At 36.9% G+C, this 21,082-nt stretch overlaps 1 protein-coding gene across 5 annotated transcripts in view; it reads right to left on the bottom strand.

The window, feature by feature from the left end:
- The window catches only part of CNKSR2 (connector enhancer of kinase suppressor of Ras 2), a 205,222-nt gene that overhangs the window by 51,934 nt on the left and 132,206 nt on the right, over positions 1-21,082 (bottom strand). For all 5 annotated transcript variants that reach the window (XM_066313957.1, XM_066313958.1, XM_066313959.1 and 2 more), the window contains 3 exons: positions 4,330-4,378; positions 3,269-3,441; positions 1,049-1,122 (listed from right to left, as the gene is read on the bottom strand). In XM_066313957.1, the coding sequence (XP_066170054.1) occupies positions 1,049-1,122; positions 3,269-3,441; positions 4,330-4,378 (296 nt within the window). The remainder of the gene's footprint in view (positions 1-1,048; positions 1,123-3,268; positions 3,442-4,329; positions 4,379-21,082) is intronic.

The following is a 21,082-nucleotide window of genomic DNA, read 5'->3' as shown; positions in this document are numbered from 1 at the left end:
CAATGAAGCACTTTAGCCACCTGGCCAAAGGACACAGGACAACAGGCTCAAGCTAATGAATCATCTTTTTTTATTTTATTTTTTTTTAAATGCAGTTTTTATCTTCTGCCCTTTGAGACCACCTTGAAGTGTAGAGTTCAGAGATACAGATCAACTAATAAAGAGATATAGATCAACTCATACAAGGTTGGTGCTTTCTGCAGAACTGTAGGTACTACAACTCATCATTTTACATTTGAAAATGATGTTTTGCATGAATTTCAGCAATTACAATCTTGTTCAAAAAACTGTACAAATCATTAGAAGGCAAGGCAAAAAAATTCTGAATAATTGCTCTAAAAATATCTCCACGGGAGCATGCACCTGTCACATTGCCACATATACTTGAATTTATCTAAATAATAAATGGATTTGTGCAATGGCACAAATCTAACAGGTGAGAAGAAATGTCCTTTGAGATCTTTAGGTCTTATAACAAAAATCCAACAAATTACTGTCATACTTTTTTTTTTTTTTTTTTTTTTTTACTCTGCCTCAGGACTGAAATAATGTCTCAGCAAACTTGGAGATGACACTAACTAATTTGGAGTTACATTAAATATTGGTGTCTGGCCAGAAACTCGGGGACTTTCTTATTTGGATGGTCTCTGTATTATGCTCAAAGCTCTTTACTGAGTATAAAGCACACAAACACTCTCCAAACCCTTACAAACAAATAAAAAAACAACAATCCCAAACAGAAAGGAAAAAAAAAAGAAATGAAAACTAGGAAAATAAAGGGACAGAAGCAGCCAAGCAGTCTTCTTGCTCATAATTGATTTTGGTCTAGTCAAGCACTGTGGTTCATGAAGTGAAAAAACAGCCTTCTTTGGGCAAGATGACACACACAACACAAAAAAATTAATTTGCCTTTTTCGTACAAGCTTATTCTGTGACACAACCTCATGACAATTACAACAAAGGCCATTATCTCCCCGTTTTAAGGAAAAAAGTCATGTCCTTTGGACTTTTTTAACTGTATCACTGCATTATTTTTAAGCATGCTTACTATTTCTTGCGGCATTCACTGGCTCTGTCAATTTTAAATTCAGGTAGACTGATGAATCCTTCTGCTTTTTCATCCTGCAAAGATAGTTCCAGATATTACTGTAACTAAAGTGCCAGAAAAAAAAACCCCATCAGAAAAAACCCCCATCATGCTGAAAACTTAGAAATATTTTCACCTGCCTGGTTCTTATGAAAGGAATACTAAAGTCTGCTCTGTTCTGGCAAACCTCCCACAGAAGTCACTGGGACTTTTGCCGAAGTAGCAAGATAGATCCCTTGGTGAAAAATACAATTTTAAATACTCAGTTCTCTAAAACAATTTCACAGCTGAATCATTTGAAAAGATACAAAATGACCAAATGTATTCAGTCAATTAGTTATTGTAATCAGTTAATTTTTTGGGCAAATGGACTAATTATTAAGGAGAAATGCAGTCTAGTGGAAGAAACAGAGAAAAAAAGCAATTTCAGTGGGTGTTCTTTATCATTTTTATGTATCACAGCTAAGAGGCAGGGTATCTCTTCAGCTACTTTCATCTCTCTGCAACACTCAGAATATATCTGACCTTCCTCCCCTCTCCTCTAAAGATTTACACAGTTTATTTTATCAGCTATGCAATCTCCCTTGACTTTTCACAGTTTGAAAGCATTATTTATATTAAGCTACTATTACATCAATAACACAAACTCTGTTATTTAACTGCTCATAACTTTGCATGCAAAATTAACAGAGGATCATAGAAATGAAGCTGGAGAACACACAAATGTATATGAAGGAATTCCACAAATATACATTTTTCCTAAGAGTTTAAATGGCTATTTATGCCATATATGCAGTCCATATGATTATATACACCTTCCTAAAAATAAGTTAAAGCCACAAATCAGCATGTAAAACTGGAGCTGGAGTCATTATGTGGAGGGTACAGGGTTTTAACAGGTTCTGCATTAGCAGGTATTTTAAAATCAAAAAGACGCTGCTTAGAATAATCTTGCTATTTCTTTTTTGAATGGTTGCCTAGAGGAACAGAGTTCTGGCAAGAGCAGCGTTGGCTTGTCTGTTCACCTGCCACTGAGGCACCCCCTACCAGCCTTTGAGTCTCCTGGTGATGACAGACACTGTGCTGAGGGAGCTGAGGTCCCAAAAATCACTGAAACTCAGAGAAGTCCAGGGAAACTTGGGACTGGGGGTGGAGATGAAAGTGCTGAGAGCACTGCCCTCCACATGGGAATTATGGCACAGCTCAGACATTCCAGCTGCTCCTTGGGCCCGGCTGCTGACCACTCACTGCACTTGTAGGCATCAATTACTGCCCCATGAAAACCTTGCAGCAGCCGAGGGAGGGAAAATGGAGAGCAGGGAGTTAGAGCTACTGATCTGAAGTTTGGGATCAAGGCACAAATGGAATGAGTCTAAGAAAACAGGCTTCAAGAACTGTGGCCACGGAACAATTTTCTTTCTGTTCACACAGGGAGAAACTGGAAATTACTTTGAAAAGGTTATGTACAAATGCTTTCTGTGATTAAAAGAACAAGTCCAGGACAGAGTGCATGCAGATGTTAACAATGGTTTTATCTCAGCATATTTACTAATGAGTCTAATAGGATTAAAAATCAAGGTATCCTAACACTGGCAAAAAGCCTTGCAGCTAAAGCTGATATAATAAATGTGTACCAATGCAGAAAATGTTGCATAATCAAAGCTGTACACAGCTCAGCTGGGATGCTCCTGTGCTTTTTAAGTTCAGTATATACGAGCACTGAAATCATATCAAAAGCTGCAAAGGAGAAACAGCGGGTGAACAGAATTGAGAAAACAGACCTATCTCCCTTAATTGCCTAGCAGAGATAAACAAGGAACACCAGGCAGCACAACATTAAAGTTTACACTCCTATGACTAACAACTAATCCCTGAATGACAGGATTAAGTAATTACCTTTTTGCTTTCAAGAGTTCGAGGATAAATTTATTCTAAACTGGTGCCATGAGGACACAGAAAACTGTGTTGTTCCTCCATGTAGTAAAAGGTGAATTGGAAGGAACAAATATCTCAAAACCTTCATGGTAATTTTTTCAGGCAGTTAATATTAATTTCAGTACGATTATTTGGGTGAATAAAGTTATTAACATAAAATGAGCACTGAAAGCATTGTTTTCCCACTAAATCATGACTACAGCACTACACAAACTATTCACTGAGACAATGAGTACATATGTTTACCTCTTCATTGATGTACCAATATAGAGACGTGTCCTTCAGCACAAACCAGTACTTTTTCCATTTTTGGGAGAAATAACTCTTGGCATCTTTCTTTTTCCAAAGCCAGCCTTCACAGTCCCCTCGACCAAGATCTTTACATGAGATCCTTCTTTTGCTTTTACCAGCAATAGGAGCTGAAAATGACAACGAGGTGATGTGAAAGCATTTGATTTGTCCACTAAATCAAACAAGATAGCTAGCCAGAAAGCACTATATATCTGTTCAAAGAAAATTAATTAAAAATTTCAATCTCAAATTGCCATGAAAAATTATTACAAGCATTCTATTTTGACCACCAAGCTTATGCACACCACCATAAGTTAAAAGCCATAGCAAATCAAACAAAACCACATTCAGCATCTTAGAGCTCATTCTCTATGGATAAGACAAAAAGAAAAAAAAAGGCAACACAGAAAGAGAAGACAGAAGACCAGAAGATTCTGTAGAGAAAAGAAAGGCAAGATATTTAAAAATAAGAGAAATACTTATTTTAAACTTTCAACAGATTAGTATTTCACATGAGAATAAAGTGCACAACATATAAATTTATGTACTTCCCTCTTGGTTACCAACTATAACTATTGAAGTACTTCACAGGTGTTCACAAACCTCTCTTTGCAGCTCTTTTTGAAACTAAACAGTTCCTAAGGCCTTTGTACTTCAGAATCAAAGGAGGAAAATTTACTGTGATATAAATTACCTGAGAGCGTAGGTAATGAGCAAGTGCTGCAGTGAGGCATTACCTGAACACAGCTGGAAAAACCAACCCTGGCCCCAAAGAGGCTAGAGTCTAAGTATTCAAGAAAAAAAAAAAAAAAAGATAAAAGCAGATACATGAAGGTAGAGGAGCATTAGGAAAGTTTGAGACATCAGTAATGGACTAATACATTCTCAACATGATCAACTGAACAGAACATTTTACTGGAGCTAACAAGTTATAGTTCCTCACATACTGCAATACCATAAAATTAATCTTGGCAATTCCCTTCCTACCCATATATGAAAACAAAATTATTTTTTACCTTTGTTCTTCTTTTTACTTTTCTGCTGTAGAGATGACTGCTGAAACGTCTACAAGAAAATCAAAATGGAAGAAGTGAATATACAATGTTTATATTCATTCACATACTTAAAAAAAATATTACATGAAGTCATATCAGGTAACACCAGCCAAGAGATGTCTAGGTCTAAGAAAAAAGGTAATTTTAGTTCACCTGTTCAGAAGGTGAACTTTTACTTTTGTAAAACAAAAGTACACTGTGAAACATCTCAAAACAGATCAAAATATTAGGTTGCCAAGCCAACTGTAGTTTCTGTCCAAAATGGTCAGCCTCCTCTTGTTCTTTTAATAAAGAAGGAATATCTCCCTTTGTTCACTATGAAAATGAAGCTACACAGCCCATATATTTCTAAGGTACACAGTAAATAAAGTATTCTTGACATCTATATGTAAATATGCAAAGTAACACACTGCCTAATGCAGGCGTGGAACTGTTCACAGAATGGTCATTAGACCATCAGACAATTCTTTCAGAACTAGGTAGAGTATTCTGAAAGACACCAGTAAATTCTGCTAAATCACAACTGGGAAAAAGTCTTCCAAATAAAAGCCTGAACTGGAACTTTATTTTTTCACCAGGTTTTAAGTGGAAGTACTTCCCCTCCAGCTGATCCATTCCCACAAACTAACCCACTCCCTCGACAATGAGACAGGATAAAAATTGCTCCTTTATTTAAGATCTTAGCTTACTAATAATATCAATAAATATTAACACATTTTATAACCATTGCTGTTCAAACACTTTGAATCAGATAAGCACAATCTCCAGTTAACTAAAAAAAAAAATCTGTAAATAATCAGCCAAAATTTAAAGACGTGATTTCCCTTGTTTTGAATTTTATTTTCTAGGAAGGCAGACAATCAGTGTTAAAACTAAGAAAAGGCTACATTAGAGTGTCTGAGTATTAAAACTTCCTATTTCAGCTTGCCAGGAATCAATACAAAAATCAATACTTTTGTGCCACTTGGTAAAAATAAATCTAAGCAAAAGCACTGACAGCTCTGCAATCCCAAATCCTGTTCCTAGTAGGTAAGTCAAACCCTGCCCCTAGTTTACAAGACTAGGTTCAATTCAAGGAGCAGCTTTGATTTTGCACATGGCACGTAGTGCTGTCTCTTAATTGACATAATATTGTTTGGTCAAATGTTGGACTCGATGATCTTGGCAGTTCTTTTCCAACCTTAATAACTCTAATTTTCTCCTCCCTGCTTCCCAACCCCATGAGCTCACCTGCAGCAGACTCAGCTTCAAAGGGATCTCTTGCCTCACAGCTGAGAGATTTTCATGAAGCAAAAACTAACACGCCCATTGGGAAAAATTACCAGCAAGACAATAATTAAGTGTAATTAAAAAATTTAACTGACTTGGTAGATATGCTGATCCTTTGGAGACCATAGCTGACAAAAACTACTCCACTATATTGCTACCTCAGTGGGTCAAAGTAGGCCTCCACTGGGAAGTAAAAAACACTTGTTTTCATTCCCTGGCTCTTGTCCTTTTTCTTCTGCTACTGATACCAATTAAATCAGCACTAGCTCTCAACAAACCAAGACAGCAACACCATCCCACTTAGATCACACAAAATATTTCAACCTGCAAAGGACTAGAAGAGATCTTAACGACCCAGGAATAACAGAGTGGCTGAGCAGAAGTGTGTAAATAACTCCCTCTGAAAATCTTACTTAATTCAAAATGGATGAAAAAAACCACACACACACAAATCCCAAACTTTAGCACTTCTCAGTTCACAACTCAGACAATTTCATTCTGCTGTTTGCCTTTCCTGCACTATTATTTTCACAGTGTCAAAACAGAAAAGGAAAATTTCTGCTCCATTTTCTCACAAGTGATTCTGAGAGCAGGTGAGAACAATATGAAAAGCCTTCTCTTTAGATGTTTTGCCTATAAATTGAACCTGCAAACCTCAGTTCACACCTCTTAACTTCTGAGTCAGTTTTTGGGAAGAAAGGGTAATGAAGGGGTATCAGTTTTTAACAGGAAGAAAGTATGTAATTTACATGTCTAACCATTTTTCCATACATTGTGTTATATTGAAAAATAGAAAGGTTTTATTAAATTCAGTTATTATTCTAAATTAGCTCACTGAATTAAATCATAATTAGGGGCAAATTCTACAACTGAGTGAAGTTCCTGGGAACTATTTCAACTGCAGTGATTTTAACACTTTAGATGATTTTACACAGACTTCAGGCTTCAAGTCAGTTGACCCTTTGCAAAAAACAGCACCGTCTTTTTTCTTAACTCTGAAAATGTACATGTAATATATGTAGTTAGAGAACAACAACAACAACAAAAAAGTGAGGATGAAATCCAGAAATGCTTCTTTTGTTGCCTTTTTAGGAACTCACTGAATGCAATCTACAGCCCCTTGCAAGTTGTAAGATAATGCTTAGAGCCGTTTTCTCAGTGGTGTCAGGAGGTCAGGTCCTTCCTCCGGATCAGAGCAAGGCTTGCTTTGAAGCCAACCCTCTTCTGGGTCATCTCTAGCCTAGATAAACTATCTCCAAAGAGGTAGATCCCCAGCTTCTTTAAGCAACCTGTCCTAATCTTGGCCACCATAACATTTCCCCTTTTACAGCTTAATTCTGTGATGTGGCAAATACAGAAATGATATACTACTACTTCTGAATTCCATGAGCTCTAAAAACATGGATTTACACCAAAGGAAGAAATTGAGTTGTACTAATGCAAACTTGCTGTAAGACACTGTTTAATCACTCGCCCACAAAGCCAGATCCAGTGTATGTTCACTGAATTTTGATTCTGATACACTTTGAGGTTTGAGTATCTGCTTTCATAAACATCTTGTTCCTATTTCCAAGAATCCATCTCTTCTACTAATTCTGAGAGCAAGCATGAAATGAAATAGAAAGCAGCATTCCATATTAAAAAAGTTGTTAGTAAGTCAAAATAATGAGAAAAATGGAAACAAGACAGACACTGCAAAGATAGATGAGTAACTTAAGACAAGTGGAAACTGGCACTCCTGAAGAAAATCTGAAACTGTTTAATCATATTCTGAATTGTATGTTTTCCACTCATGCAGAATACAACTACAAAAACTTTCTATTACCCAAAAGCAAGGTGTCACTTGATGTTAAACATATATCAAAATCCCTTAGAATACACTAGGAGTCACGGAGTTTTCTAGACACAAGGATCTTCTCCTGTATATGTGATGTTTGAGCTTGTTCTATTTAATAATACAGCTAGACTAAGCCCTTTGACAAATGCATTTCTAAGGAGAATACCAAAGAAACATATAACATATATATTTGTCTGCCTTTCCTATTAGTAGCCTCAAAGGTCACGTATTTTAAGAGGAATAAAACACCATTTATTAAAGGTTTTTTTCTGTGTTTCTGGTTTGATGTTTTGGTTTTTGAGGGGTTTTTTGATGGGTTTTTGGTTGGTTGGTTGTTTTTTCTTACAAAGGTTCTAGCATGCCTCTAGCCCTACCTTTCTGAGGTCTTAGCTGCAAATTCCACGAGCCAATGGAGATTTCAGTGTGCAGGGAAGAGTCGTAACAGTTCCTCTCTTCCTGCAACTGTTCATTACCAGACTTGTTCTGTGGGTTGTATTGACTTTAACAGACTTCAAAATGATTGACAGAGTTCCAAAAGGCCAGCAGACTGCACACCAGTGAAGAGCAACCTGCCCAAGGGCAAGCCTTCTAGGACTGTTGCACAGCAATGCAGCTATCTTGTAAAAAACTTGAAGGTGGAGGCTCACACCAACCAAAGAGATCACCACTGGCCTGAAATTGTACTTGCTCTTTAGCAAGAAAATAATCCCATATAGGTAGTGCAGTCAATGCTATCTGCATGCACACAATCACAGATCAGCATCTTCATATGTATAAAATAACATATTCAAGAAATGAGAAATCATGCTTTTTCCTCATTCTCAGAGTTATCCAGGTTTCTTCTGGGAAGAAAGTATTTATTATTGTTTAGTCCTGTGACTGTTCTGTATTCACTCAGAAGGGAAACAAGATTGAAAGTAAATCATTAATGTTCAGAAGCCTGAAAATGTATTTATTATTAACTTACATAGTAGTAATTTCACAGCTCTCTCTTGGGAAAAATGTATTTAAATGAAAGGGTGATATTATCTAAGTTTCAATAAATTTTTTTGTTTCATTCCAAATAGGAAACTTAATAAACTGATCTTTCAATACTAATTTTAAATTGGAGTGAAACTGCTAACAGAAGAGGAAAATGTTTGATAAAACTGTTATGATGAAAGTCAGAAAACTTCTATTCCAGTTGATAGCTCAAATAAAAGTAGAAAACAAATACACTGGTTATTGAAATGATAAATTTGAGAAGATTAGCTATTTTGACAAATTTCAAGAGTCTAAGGAAGATGTCTGAAGATTAGACATCAAGCTGTTCCTTACAGCTTTTCTAATATCTAATATAAATTAGATCTGTGACCAATAGAATGTTACATCCATGTAAAAAAATTAAATACATTCTAATTGTTATATAAATTTCTTCATGGTTACAGAATTTGTAGGTCTACCAAAAAGAGACCACAACTGAGGATTCTCTGTAGGAACAGATTGGCCATAGCAACTAGCACTAAACCGGACAGCTCCTAAAATTCTCACTCAAGAGCTTTTTTGTTTCTCCACTATTCTTCAGGGATTTTTCCACTCGCTCATTTTAAAAAAGATGGAAGAGAGAACCAGGTTATGGAAAAAATAATATCCAATCCTTCTACCCAAATCTGAGCTCAGTTTGATTGGACGGGAAAACGGCACATATCTTTGTAGCTTTATTTAGAGCTCAGGTCAAATCCAATTTTTCTCAAGCTGCAAGTTTAGACACTAAGGAACTGTTTACAGGCAGGCAATTCCCCTCTGTCACTGTAAGATAGCTTTCTCTAGTTGCAGAAGGGTAGCTTGTAACACATCTGATTACTGGAACTTTCTGCTACAGATGGAAAAGCTAGTATCTGGGAAAAAAATGAAGGCTGGTTCTTCCAATTATATCATTGATCTCTCACTTTGAGAGATAGTTCTCAGTGCTTTGAGAACACTGGCAATGTTCTATTTTCACAGTTTTGATATACTGCACACATATTTCTCTGCATTTGCTGTGTTGAAATCCAAAATTTCAGAGCTAAAAGAAGAATGAAAAGGGGGAAAATGCAAACCTATTGAGATACAATGTCACACTCTGCATCAGTATCAACATCTCATGCCTAAGGGTACTTGCAACACAGGATTTTGCCAAAATGTTTTGTTTATGTTTACCATCTTGTTTAGTCTCATTAAGAGCTTATAGCAGACAGTACTAATTGTTTTCACAGATATTTGTGCAAAACAAATTTTCAAAAGACTCTGTTACAATGATGAGGGAAGACCTCTGTCAGATCAGAAAGTCTGAAACCTTCTGCCAATCAGCAGCAGATTTTCATTCTCGAATTTTGTTAATGACCACAAGGAGAAAGAAACAGTATGTATGTGCCTTAAGAGTTTTTTACTGTAAAAAAACTCTGAGATCTTGAAGCTGCCGATTTTTTATCTGCCTCTGAGGTGAGCAATGGCTGTATGAGCTGTGCAGGATGGCCTCCTTATCACATAGGGCTGATAACATCAAAGATGTCTATTCTTTTGATACAACTGCTCGTATGTCTGCTAATCCAAAAAGAATAGGCTAGCTAAGAGCAGAAATTGTCTGAAATGTGGTAGCAAGCACAGCTTTTATACTCAGGGATTCTTATTCATTCTCCCATTTCTATATGTTTTCTCATCACTTGTGGGGAGACCTGTGGCAAATGTTACAGTAGCTGGATACGACTCAGAAGTTGCAGAACCTGTGAAAGCATTTTGTGTGAAGTTAGCATAAGGAATGCAAAAATAAAGTATTTTTTAAAATCTTTAGGCTATTTGGAAAAATAATATACAGTGGCACTGCTATCCACCACCAGGGAAAGATTTTCCTTCCTAACCATTAAGCCACAGAACTCTTTAACTGAAATACCAAGCAGTAAAACTCCTAGACAACATTAACTTTAAATGAGAGTTCTCATATTCCCCCTGTCTTTTCGACTGACATAACAAGGACTGCAGCAGTGTCATAGCTACCTAAAGCAAATGAGAATAAAAAGTTAAACTAGACAAGTGCTGTTCATTACAATAATTTATTCTGAGATCATTCTTCTGCTCTACATCCACTTTGAAATATATAATTTTGGTACCTCCCACACTACTTTTTAATGACAGTAAGAAATCTAGGAGAGAAATGGTGGATTCAAAAATCCTCCTGTATGTATCCTTTAATGGCAGAAGTCCAAGATGCATCAGTTGCTCCATCACTGTGTGTTTCAAGTGTACTCATTTAAGAAGGCAAATAGAAACTAAACTATCACCCGTTACAGAACGGTATTTAACCCTTTATTCTTATTTCTACTCCCCATCAGGTCCCAGTTTAATTTCCTACTGAGGAGAATGGACCAGTCAGAAAACCTGCTAAACAACTGAGGCAGGAAGTGAGCCCTGGAGATCATTTTATCCAGCCTTGTTGCTCAAAGCAGACTCAGGAAGAGAAGGTTGTTCAGGGCTGTGTCCAGCTGGGTTTATAGTGTCTCCAAGATAGATATTCCACTAACTCCTGTTCCAGTTAAACCATCTTCACTAGAAAAGAATCTGTTTCTTATGTTTATATGGAATTTTCTGTATTTCAATTTTTGTCCATTGTCTTTTGTCCTTTCACAGTGTCTGAGACAAGTCACCTCAAAAGCATTTGAGAAGCCTCATGGATACTTGTGCCCTGCTGCTATGTCTCCAGCAGACATCAAACTCTGCAATTTGCTCCATGAAAAATCTTGGTTTGCTTAGAAAATTTCTCTGTTATTCATAGGGAAGGTAGGTTTTCCTCTTATGCTTATCTAAACATTAAAACAACAAGACTATGCAAGCAGATTTAAGAAACTTGATCTATTACTCGATTAGAGAGGTGGCACAAGATGTGGCACAACATGGAGCCAAGCTTGGACCTTCTCAGAAGAAAACAAACTGCTGTAAAGCAGAAATCACCCCCAGGGCATTATCAACATCTTGCTCCAAGCCCATGGTCTTTGAAGAGGGAAAATCATTAGGCTAGAATAAAAGTTCCATTCCTCCTTACAACACCTTGGTGCTTGCTTATGGTGACAAGCACAGGCACCTCCTTCTGCAGGAGGAGTGAGCAACACCTCTGATTGTGCCCCTCCGCATGATCTCTGATACTGCTCTGTCCGATTGCGTGACAGAAAAAATGCAGAGGACGTAGGTGCTTTGAGAAAATAGATTTCTGCTTTAAGGAAGATACACTATTGCAGGTTATTCTCTGTTAGCACTTGGACATAATATGCTTTGGAGAATGAAACAGGAAACTCCTTCTGGCTTTCAATTGAGGGGAATTTTGCAGGGTGAAAAGAATTATACATTCTGTTAAAACTCATACCAAACACTTCCATTGCCCCTATGAATTAAGGAAAAAAAAAAGAACAGTTCATTCCAGGATACAAGTCTCATTACTTGCTGGAATTCAGTAAAATTTCCTCTAAGCATAAGATGAAGCAGCCCTTTGCAGAAGGTGGGGAAAGATAACATTAGATCTTTTTAATTCTGAGCTGGCCATGGTGACCTCATAGGTACAAACTAGCTTACAAGAAGTTTTACATATCATTCTAAAGTCAGAACTCCATAGTGTTGGAAATGCTATCTACTTGGGTTAATCTGAAAGCAAAGGGATATACTTGAGAAGTGGTCAAAGAGCAGTTATTGCTTTATGAAAAATACCAGGCTGCTTTTTCCTCCACAGCACAGTAGCAGAGATGGATTGGCTGACTCAGGGATCAGGCACTAAGCAACAAGCATTTCTCTCCAGTAAAACAGAAACACCTCATAAAACAGCTTCAGTTCAGCAGCTGCACTGCTGCAAAAAGCCATTTTCCTCCCGGGTGGAACCAGACAATCTCCCATATTGTGTGTTAGCAACAGGCTCCAGGGGCCACCACTGTTTAAGTGAGGCAGAGGAATGGGGCAGAGACTCCTGCAGAGTCAAAACCACTTCTTGGAAAAAATCTCTTGTTCAGAAACAATGGAGCTCTTTGTCAAAGCATTTTGATAAAATGGCACTCTGAAACAGACATACGTGCTGCTCCATTAATTCAAACAACATTTCCAACACTCAGTTTTTTACAATGCCATATTTCCATGACACACGCCAGCCAGTGTCCTTGGTTAAATGCTTTCATAGTCCTGGTTATCTCCCTTTCCCTAGTGCAGGAACGAGACAGAGAAGAGCCAGTAGAGAAGTCAGGCCCGAGATCAAAGTTCTCCTGATGTGACACTCCCCACCATATTGCAGTGGTAACTCATGAGTCCCCTCTGTGCTGTACCTGACATAAACTTCTCTGCTACAATGTGCTGCACTTGATTTCTTCTTTATCAAAAGGAAATAGCCGAGGGACTAAATCATTTATTCTACATTAATAAAATATAAAACTGTGCTATTGTGATTGTACCAGCTACAGGTAATGTAACTTATTGATTTAAAACAATGCTAATACCTTCAAAGGCAATGCTCCTCTACTAGGTAATAAAAGCAGGATACGATCAGGAATGATTCTACAAAACAGATAACAGAAAAAAAATATTCAGAATGGGGATGTGAAAGGAAATTAGGAAATGTTCTGAGCTGAGAGATTTATTAATGTATAGATCTACATCTCTAGACCACATAAAATTACACCTTCAGACCATTATACTCTATGCAGTAAAAAATAAATCTAGACTGGCAGAGCTGGACTAGATGACCTTTACAGTAACTCTCTCATTTTTAAAGAACTCCCCAGCTTTGTCATGGAAAGGAATTACGACAGACCATGTTTTGGTCACAATGCAAAAGAAGGTAATAGAGAAAGTTTAAACAAAAATTTTCCACAAAAGAGTCCCACTGTGCTTCATGATGGCCCATAAACCAATCTTACCTCATCTCTAGAGGATTTTGTTTTGCTGCAATAATTAACTCTGGATTTTAGTAATGATCAGAGAGAATCAGATGTAAAATCTCCCATATTCAATACCTTCAAACTTCATTTGGGAAAGCACCTCTCCAATAAGAACAAATTTACAGTCTTAACCATTTCTTTCAAACAGAAACAATGCAGATGTGAAAATATTCTCTAATCTGTGACAGGAATAATATACCTGAAGAACAATGTAGATATTATTCCATATAATTATAGGAACTTAGCACTCCCTCCCGAGGACACTAAGTATTACTTTTTCATGAAATACATGCTTAAACAGAACTCAAATATAAAAGCTGCTTATTGCACATTTACTCTCTTCAGTGTTGAGTTCAAAGGACTGATAATCTAGAACTGGGAAAACAGATTACTGAGGCACATTCCTGAGACAATTTTAGGTAAGCAGCAAGGAAACAACAGAAACTGTGTCTTGAATCCAAGAAAGTTTCTATCCTATTAACAACTGCCAAAATACCTGTTTTGCTGTTCATCTCCAACTTTTCTACCATGGGCACAGACAAGCAGTGCTGCAGGTTGGCCAAGAGTTCATTCAGTCTCCACCTCAGGAGCTGTTCAACATCCAGCTGGGCAAAGCCCTGAGAAACCTTGTCTGACCTCAGAGCTGGCCCTGCTTTGAGCAGAAGACCAGAGCACAGAACCTCCTGAGGTTGCTCACAGACTGAATTATCCTATTATCCTATGCAGTTTATGCTGGTTGCTGAGGCATCTGGGTTTTGTTTTTCTGTAGCAAATTCACTGGATGCCTTTCTCCTGCTGGCATCTTTCCTCCCCTCTGTCTAACATTTTACTTGGAATCACGACAACTGGCTACCCATTCAGCCAGTTTATCATCTTTTACTGGTCCCATCATTAGTGACAGCAATTCACACCATATTTGAATGTGGATTTTAATACAGATCTGAATAGGATTAAGTGAAACAGATTAACTATAATGGCAGAGGACTAGACCCAGGAGGCCTCTCTATTTCTCTATGTTGATTGCGCTAGTCTAAAAATAATATAAAGCCATCTTCCATTAGCAAGGAATTTATATGCTGTTTCTCTCTTGCTTTTTCTCTCAGAAATGTCATTTATTTTGAACCAAATTTTTTACCAAACTCAGATGGAATAGCAAAAATTACCTTTGATCACAACACCTCATGGCTATGCCAATCATTTTCCAATTATCCCAAGAAAGGCGTATTTTGCTTACAGGTTAATTGTTTCACTGTATTGTTTGTTTTGTATGCTACACAGCTCACTTATGACCTAGATGAAGTTCCTACACAGATTTTAACAACATGAATATTATTTTTATCACTTATTTTGTGTCTGTTACATTTGTGAAGTGCTACATTCAAATCAAAGGATACACCCAGTATTGTTCAGATGGTTTCTTTTGAGCGTGTAGAAGCTGGCCAAGTCCTGGAACCACTATTTCAACTTGAGAATGTGAGACATGTTGCTCTCCTGTCTGAATCAGATATACAAACCCAAAAGTATCCAACTGAAAGAAACCCCACGTGTGCCAATGTGTAGGCATTCAAAGCTGCCCATGGCCAACGTGGCTGTGGGACATGATGGTATTTCAGACTCATGAAGGCAATAGGTAAAAATTTCCTATTATGTTTCTCTTCCTTATCCCACTTTTCCTTTACTTAATTTTTTAAGCACTGTTCTTTCTAAATGTCTCTCAGAGCAAAGGGCTGTCTACCCCTGAAGCACAGTATATCAGGCTGATGAGAAATGGATACAAGCTCATGATGCCCTCATAGCACAACTGCATTTGCTTCCTGCACTGTGCTGTAAGAAACATTTTACTAGCACTTTTGCCTCTGAATAGACTTTGAGGCTTTTAAAATAACTCCAAATCAGATTATTCTATAACTTCATAAGCCTCTTCAGCTCAGTTTCTACTGCAATGCAGTGAGTTGCTTCCATTTCCACACATGTGGACCTAGTTACCCCCACAGCCTTATTTCCTCAGTACATGTTCACTGATGGAAAAGGGAGCAAGGAGTTGTAGAGCAGGCCAAACAATCCCTTAAGGCTATAAAAACTGGGATGTGACCAGTATAACCTAGAGAAGAAAGATGTAAATGTCTTGAACACTCTAGTTACCTCCAGAGAGAGACATCCAGGTGCTTAGCTTTTACCAGCCAGGCTGTGCTGGAGCTTCATGAACATCAAGTACTTGAGAAGAAACTCAGACACCACAGCAGCTCAGTGTTGGACTTTTCTCCTGGGGCACCCAGGAGCCTACTTGCAGTCCAGTCTGAGACAGCTGTCTTTGAAAAGTCTAGACATCATGAGAAATTACAGTTTTTTCACATGAGAAATTTCTACAGCATATGTGCTACTTTTAGTTAAGGTCTATGTTTTCCTACCTTCACAGTAGAAGCCGGACTGTGCACAATTATATTTAGACTGTAAAGGGCTAACTTCTAACTAAGCAGTGGGGAAATGATTTTTAAAGTAGTTCTTACTGTGGTAATTAAAGACTGAGATTTTTCACAACTATTTCCAAACCTGTTCATTATATCTATTTAATTTCTGGACAGTTACTTGAAATCCAGTGCAGTTTCTTAGCTGGGAATATAAAAATGCCAGTGCTTTTAACTGGAACACAACTATAGTTTTTTTTATTTTTTTTTTACATTACATAATTCTTACATTTTCAAAGAAGAGTTTTAGATTATCAGCAAAGATTTCCTTTGCTGATAATTGAAGCACACAGGTCTTCATCTGCAGTAATAGTAATAGTAGTAGCAATACATCTGCAAGTTTCAGTATTATTTTAATACATATATTTAAATGAAGATGAAAGACCACAGCAAATAAGTAACACTAATTGGCAAAAATTATGGAGATACTATTGGAAAATATTTTTGACTATGCACTTAGGTTAAACTGGACTTTGATACCAACTGCTAGATTTTTATTCTATAACAATTAATGTCTAACTATAGACTACTGTGAAAACAGGGAGGAGAAAAGGAAAAGGGAGCCTTGTTATTTAAATATTGCCATAGTTGGACTCCAGACGTTTTTAAGAAGAAAATGTACCAACTCCATCTGTTGTAATGGTACAATGACATCCAAAATTTCAGACACCTACTTAAAATCTGTGCAAGTGATTTTTAGTTTTTTCTCTACAAAATTTTTTATTAACAAATATCCATAGCAAAAAAAATCACCAAAAAAATCTTTAAATACTGTGATATAGACAATTATAGGAAACTCTTAGTTTTTCAGTGGGGTAGTTCTGCTAGGACTGCTTTTTTGGTAAATCATTCTGCACTATTTAATTTTTTTTAGATGCCATTTTTATAAAGAAAGTTTTTGCGAAAAATTGATGGGTAGCTTGTGCACGAATTTAATAGGAAACTAATATGCACATGCTCTGCACTTTTAAAAATGCTATTTATTGGGTACTACAAATACATGCATATTTGATTCAAGAATTTTTATCCAAAACCATATAATTTAAGTATTTTTGCTTTTTATTTCCTTTCAGCCTTTCTGCAGAGAGTATTGGAAAGTCAACCACTTCAGTAGAGTTAGACTTGAAGTTTTCAAAATCACGAGTTTTTTGGTAAATTCTTTTCTTTATTGACAACACCTAATACATTTTGAATTCAGCTTTTGAAAAGCATCCTCCTGTATTTTTTCCGGAGGGTTTTGTAGAAGCCAAGAAACACCTCGAAATACGCAAAAATTAAGCAGAAGTTATTTAGGCCAAAAGTTACTGTCTCCTTTCCAATTTACATTATTAGCTAAAAGCTGACTTTGGCAATAGGTCCATACACAGACCTTCTTCACTTGAAGTATTCTCGACAAGAGCATTTTTGTAACCAACTGGCCCTTGCCTGGCCAGACTGATGCTGCCCCACCAGCTCTGCTGAGGAACCCAATGGGCTGAGCTGGTACGGCCACTTTGGGAGGAGTGGAGAGAGGAACAGCTGGAGCTGTAACCCTGCTCAGCCCCGCTGTCCTTGCTGCATCAGTGGCAGAGTGGAAAGGATAGAACCTGGCTCTCTGTGGGTGCTCACTGCAGCAAGAATTACTGTCAATGATGTGATTAAGAGTCATCAGGCTGCACTTCAACCATGTGGACGGTTATACATTGCTAAAGATGAAAAAAAAAAGAAGTTTGCCAAAGTTGCACCAACTTAATTCAATTTGCAGGACAACTCCAGCTGATAGCTTTTGTTTTATTTCTCCCTTATTAAAAATAGAACAGGAATATTAAAGATAGTGTATGTGTACATATCTATACTTGTAAATTCAGCAAAATCTCAATGGAACAAAACCTTGATTTATCTCCTCAAAACATTACAGGGCAACCTGTTCCAAATCTATGAAATTTAAGTGGGACATTTTGCTACTAAACTTACCTTATTTTCAAATGCAAATAAAATAACTCAGAAATTTCCTCTAATTAGTTAAACGATTTAAAATAATCTGGTTATCACAGCAAAGTGAGAAGCCGTAGTTTTTCTGTCACTTTTCATACAACAAGCAAGTCACTATATATTGCTAAGAACACATGAACAAGTAAACATGCACTGGAAAAAGCAGAGGGATAATGGGAGGCAGGAAGGGAGAAGAAACAAGGTCAATAATATAAGTTTATTTGTGTAGGTTACAGTCAATTTTATATAGTAGGGAGTTATGCAAGAAAAAGCAATCTTGCTTACTACTACAAACAACCTGTAACCTTTTCTTCACATTGCAATGCTGTTTCTAGGCTAAGGGAAAGTTGTATTGATCTGGTTAGCAACAAATTATTATTAACCTGATGTTGAACTTCTTTTGACCCATGACTCTATCTTCCTCCTAAATAACCACATCATTTTCCTTCAACAAAAACACAGCACAACACACCAAGAAAATTCCTATACACGAAACATAATGAACTTGAGAAGGTACAATGATATATCAGAGCTTTCGTCTGTTGTGCTGCAAAATTTCCTATTCAATTTTAACTGTGCTGTTTTCTACCTACAGAAACAGATCACATTGAACAGCTGCTTGCACATCAGATCAGCAACAGCTCAAACAGTTTGCCTCAGCTTCCTAAAAACATTAAAACTCTGCACTGGTTTCTTTTACAATACTGTTGCAAGAACAACAACTTGTCTAGAAATCAACATAACACTGGAAACAATTTCTAGGCTAGGAAAAAAACCCAGAAGCAGTGTAGAAAATTTGTTTATGAGGATTCAGAAACACCAGAAGAGGATACAAGAGATGTTTAGTTCCCAGACACAACACAAAGTAGCTTTTGTTTTGCCATGGTATCAGCTATCACATTGGTTATGCTCAGTGGACACAAGCAAACCCTGTTCACTTTTCAAGGCTGCAACTGAAATTCTCCCCTGAGCAGACAGTTTTTGATTGCAATGGCACATCAGCAATACAAACAAAACTGTTGAAACCAGTGGCTTTATGCAAGTTTAGTATCCTGAGAGTCAGAAAAACGCTAGACTGTCACAATCTTGTGATCACTTTAGAATGTAACTATTTGAATCTGCTGGCATTTTACAGAATAGCTTTTAGCAAACAAACAACAACCAGGCACTTCTACATTACCATGGTAATTTTTTTAACACCATCCACTTTGTTTACAGCACAAAAAAAAAACAAACAAAAAAACCATTTCTGCTGTGGTAATTTAATTCAGCAGTGTAGTTTTTTGATCAAAGATTTTTTTTTTTTTTTCTGTAGAGCCATACATAAAAGCAGCAGAAGGAGTTGAAGTCAGCATAATTGTAAAAGCTGCTTTTCTGCAGAAAAGCTTCACAGTAAAAAGGTTATCAACCTGCTCACGTCAGTGGCTGCAAAATTCGAAAGGAAAGAGGCCTGGAATTGTAAGGGGAATTCATAATTAACTAGTGGGATGCATTTTAGTCCAAAGTTATTTAACATTTTTATCAATGGAGTCAAAAAAGAATGAAAACATCACTGAAAATAAAGGTAACACAGAATCAAAGACCAGTGAATGACACAAAACCTGACTGCAGCAGTGAGCAGCATAGCTTTTACTCCAGCAAATTCAGTAAAAGGGAAAAGAAAATAGAAGGATAAAAAGAAGGAACTAAACATGCATGCCTTCTATTTCACAGAATAAGCACATTAAAAATACAATTTCAGGACAAGGAGACCCCACACCCAACCCCAGATTCCTAGAGCTTCAATATTCCTTTGTTATCGACTTGGCAATCATGGGGACCCAGTTTGAGGGTCCAGAGCCTTTATTCTCACATATTTCATACTTAGGGTTGCTTCAGAGACATGGATTATTCAGCCAGCATACCCAAGAAGTCCCATGTTTCAACATGACCAATCATATACAATGTTATTGTATTTAAGAACAAAGAATGCAAGATAAAAGCTTTTAGATTGAGAATATTATTCCTGCAGACGAGTGATTAGGAATAATATCATTACAGAAGAAATAAAACTAAACCAAATAAACAAACATACTCTCATTCCAAGGCTGTAATCAGTCCTTTAAACATTTAAATAGAGAAGCAGTGAACAGGGAAGGTTATGTAACCTTTCCATGCAGCTTCTGGAAATTTATCTGCTCTGCTGGCATTTACACTTTAGGAAGGATGCTTAAGATAGTTTAGGATTAGATATGAAGATTTGAAAGAATTATGATAAGGAGGAAAGGATGTGAAAACACCATCTCTGAAGAAAAACCTAAGATGCTCATTCTAACTCTTGCAAGCAAGAGGAGTCTGCAAAATTATTTGATTATAACCTGTAAAATCCTATATTGAAGGATACATTTGGTAACAAAAGATGTTTAAATCCAGAAGATAAGGGTACATTTATAACTATGGCTGGATATTGAAGCCAGGTAAACACAGGCTAATAGGTGAATACTCTTAACAACAAGAACAATCAGGGATTGGAACTACTTAAGGAGCCTGGTCAAGTGTTCTTTAGCACTGGGACCTTATGCAAACAATTGAGGCACTACAGATTCAAATTCAACTAAAGCCACGTGGTAGAAGCTACTCTTTACTTTAGGAAAATCTACTGGCTTTTGGTATACACAGCACAGAGTCACAGTATTCTCTCTTCCCCTGATATTCTAGCATGAGGGAAAGATTGACTTCGGAAAACAACCAAAATAAACCAAACCAAACAAAAACTTCCAGTTCTTTCCTACTGTCAGAACAGTTCATTTGCACTCAACTCATGTGTATCTGGAGGCTTGATTTTCAAATATGAAATCTTTGGGAAAAGCTGGGTAGCTGCTGATTGTAAAAAAAAAATATAATAGGACAGACACTTTTTTAGTGATCTTTAAGATGCAATTTGAGCATAAAGTATGTTTTCATAGTCTGATTTGTTATCTATAGCTTAATAAAATTTTACTGCAAACAGATACAAGTTCCTTGTGTGCTATCTGTACTCCCCCATTCTTTGCCTGCTCACTGCACTGTTTATTTAAGATTGGAAGAAAAGTTCAGGCCAATTTATTACCAAACCTTTGACTCTGCTATGTGGCAAAAGATGCATGCACAAGAATACTTGGGTGTCATCACTATTAAATAGAAACTCTGGTTTTGATGCCAAAAGTTTTAGCTTTTGTATTTTTTACATTCTGTACTGCCTTAGTGTGTGACTCTGGACTTCAAATAAA

This window comes from Sylvia atricapilla, chromosome 2 (genome assembly GCF_009819655.1).
Source record: "Sylvia atricapilla isolate bSylAtr1 chromosome 2, bSylAtr1.pri, whole genome shotgun sequence".
NCBI lineage: Eukaryota > Metazoa > Chordata > Aves > Passeriformes > Sylviidae > Sylvia > Sylvia atricapilla.
Note: the sequence above shows the minus strand (reverse complement) of the source record. Positions and strands in the feature narration are given on the sequence as shown.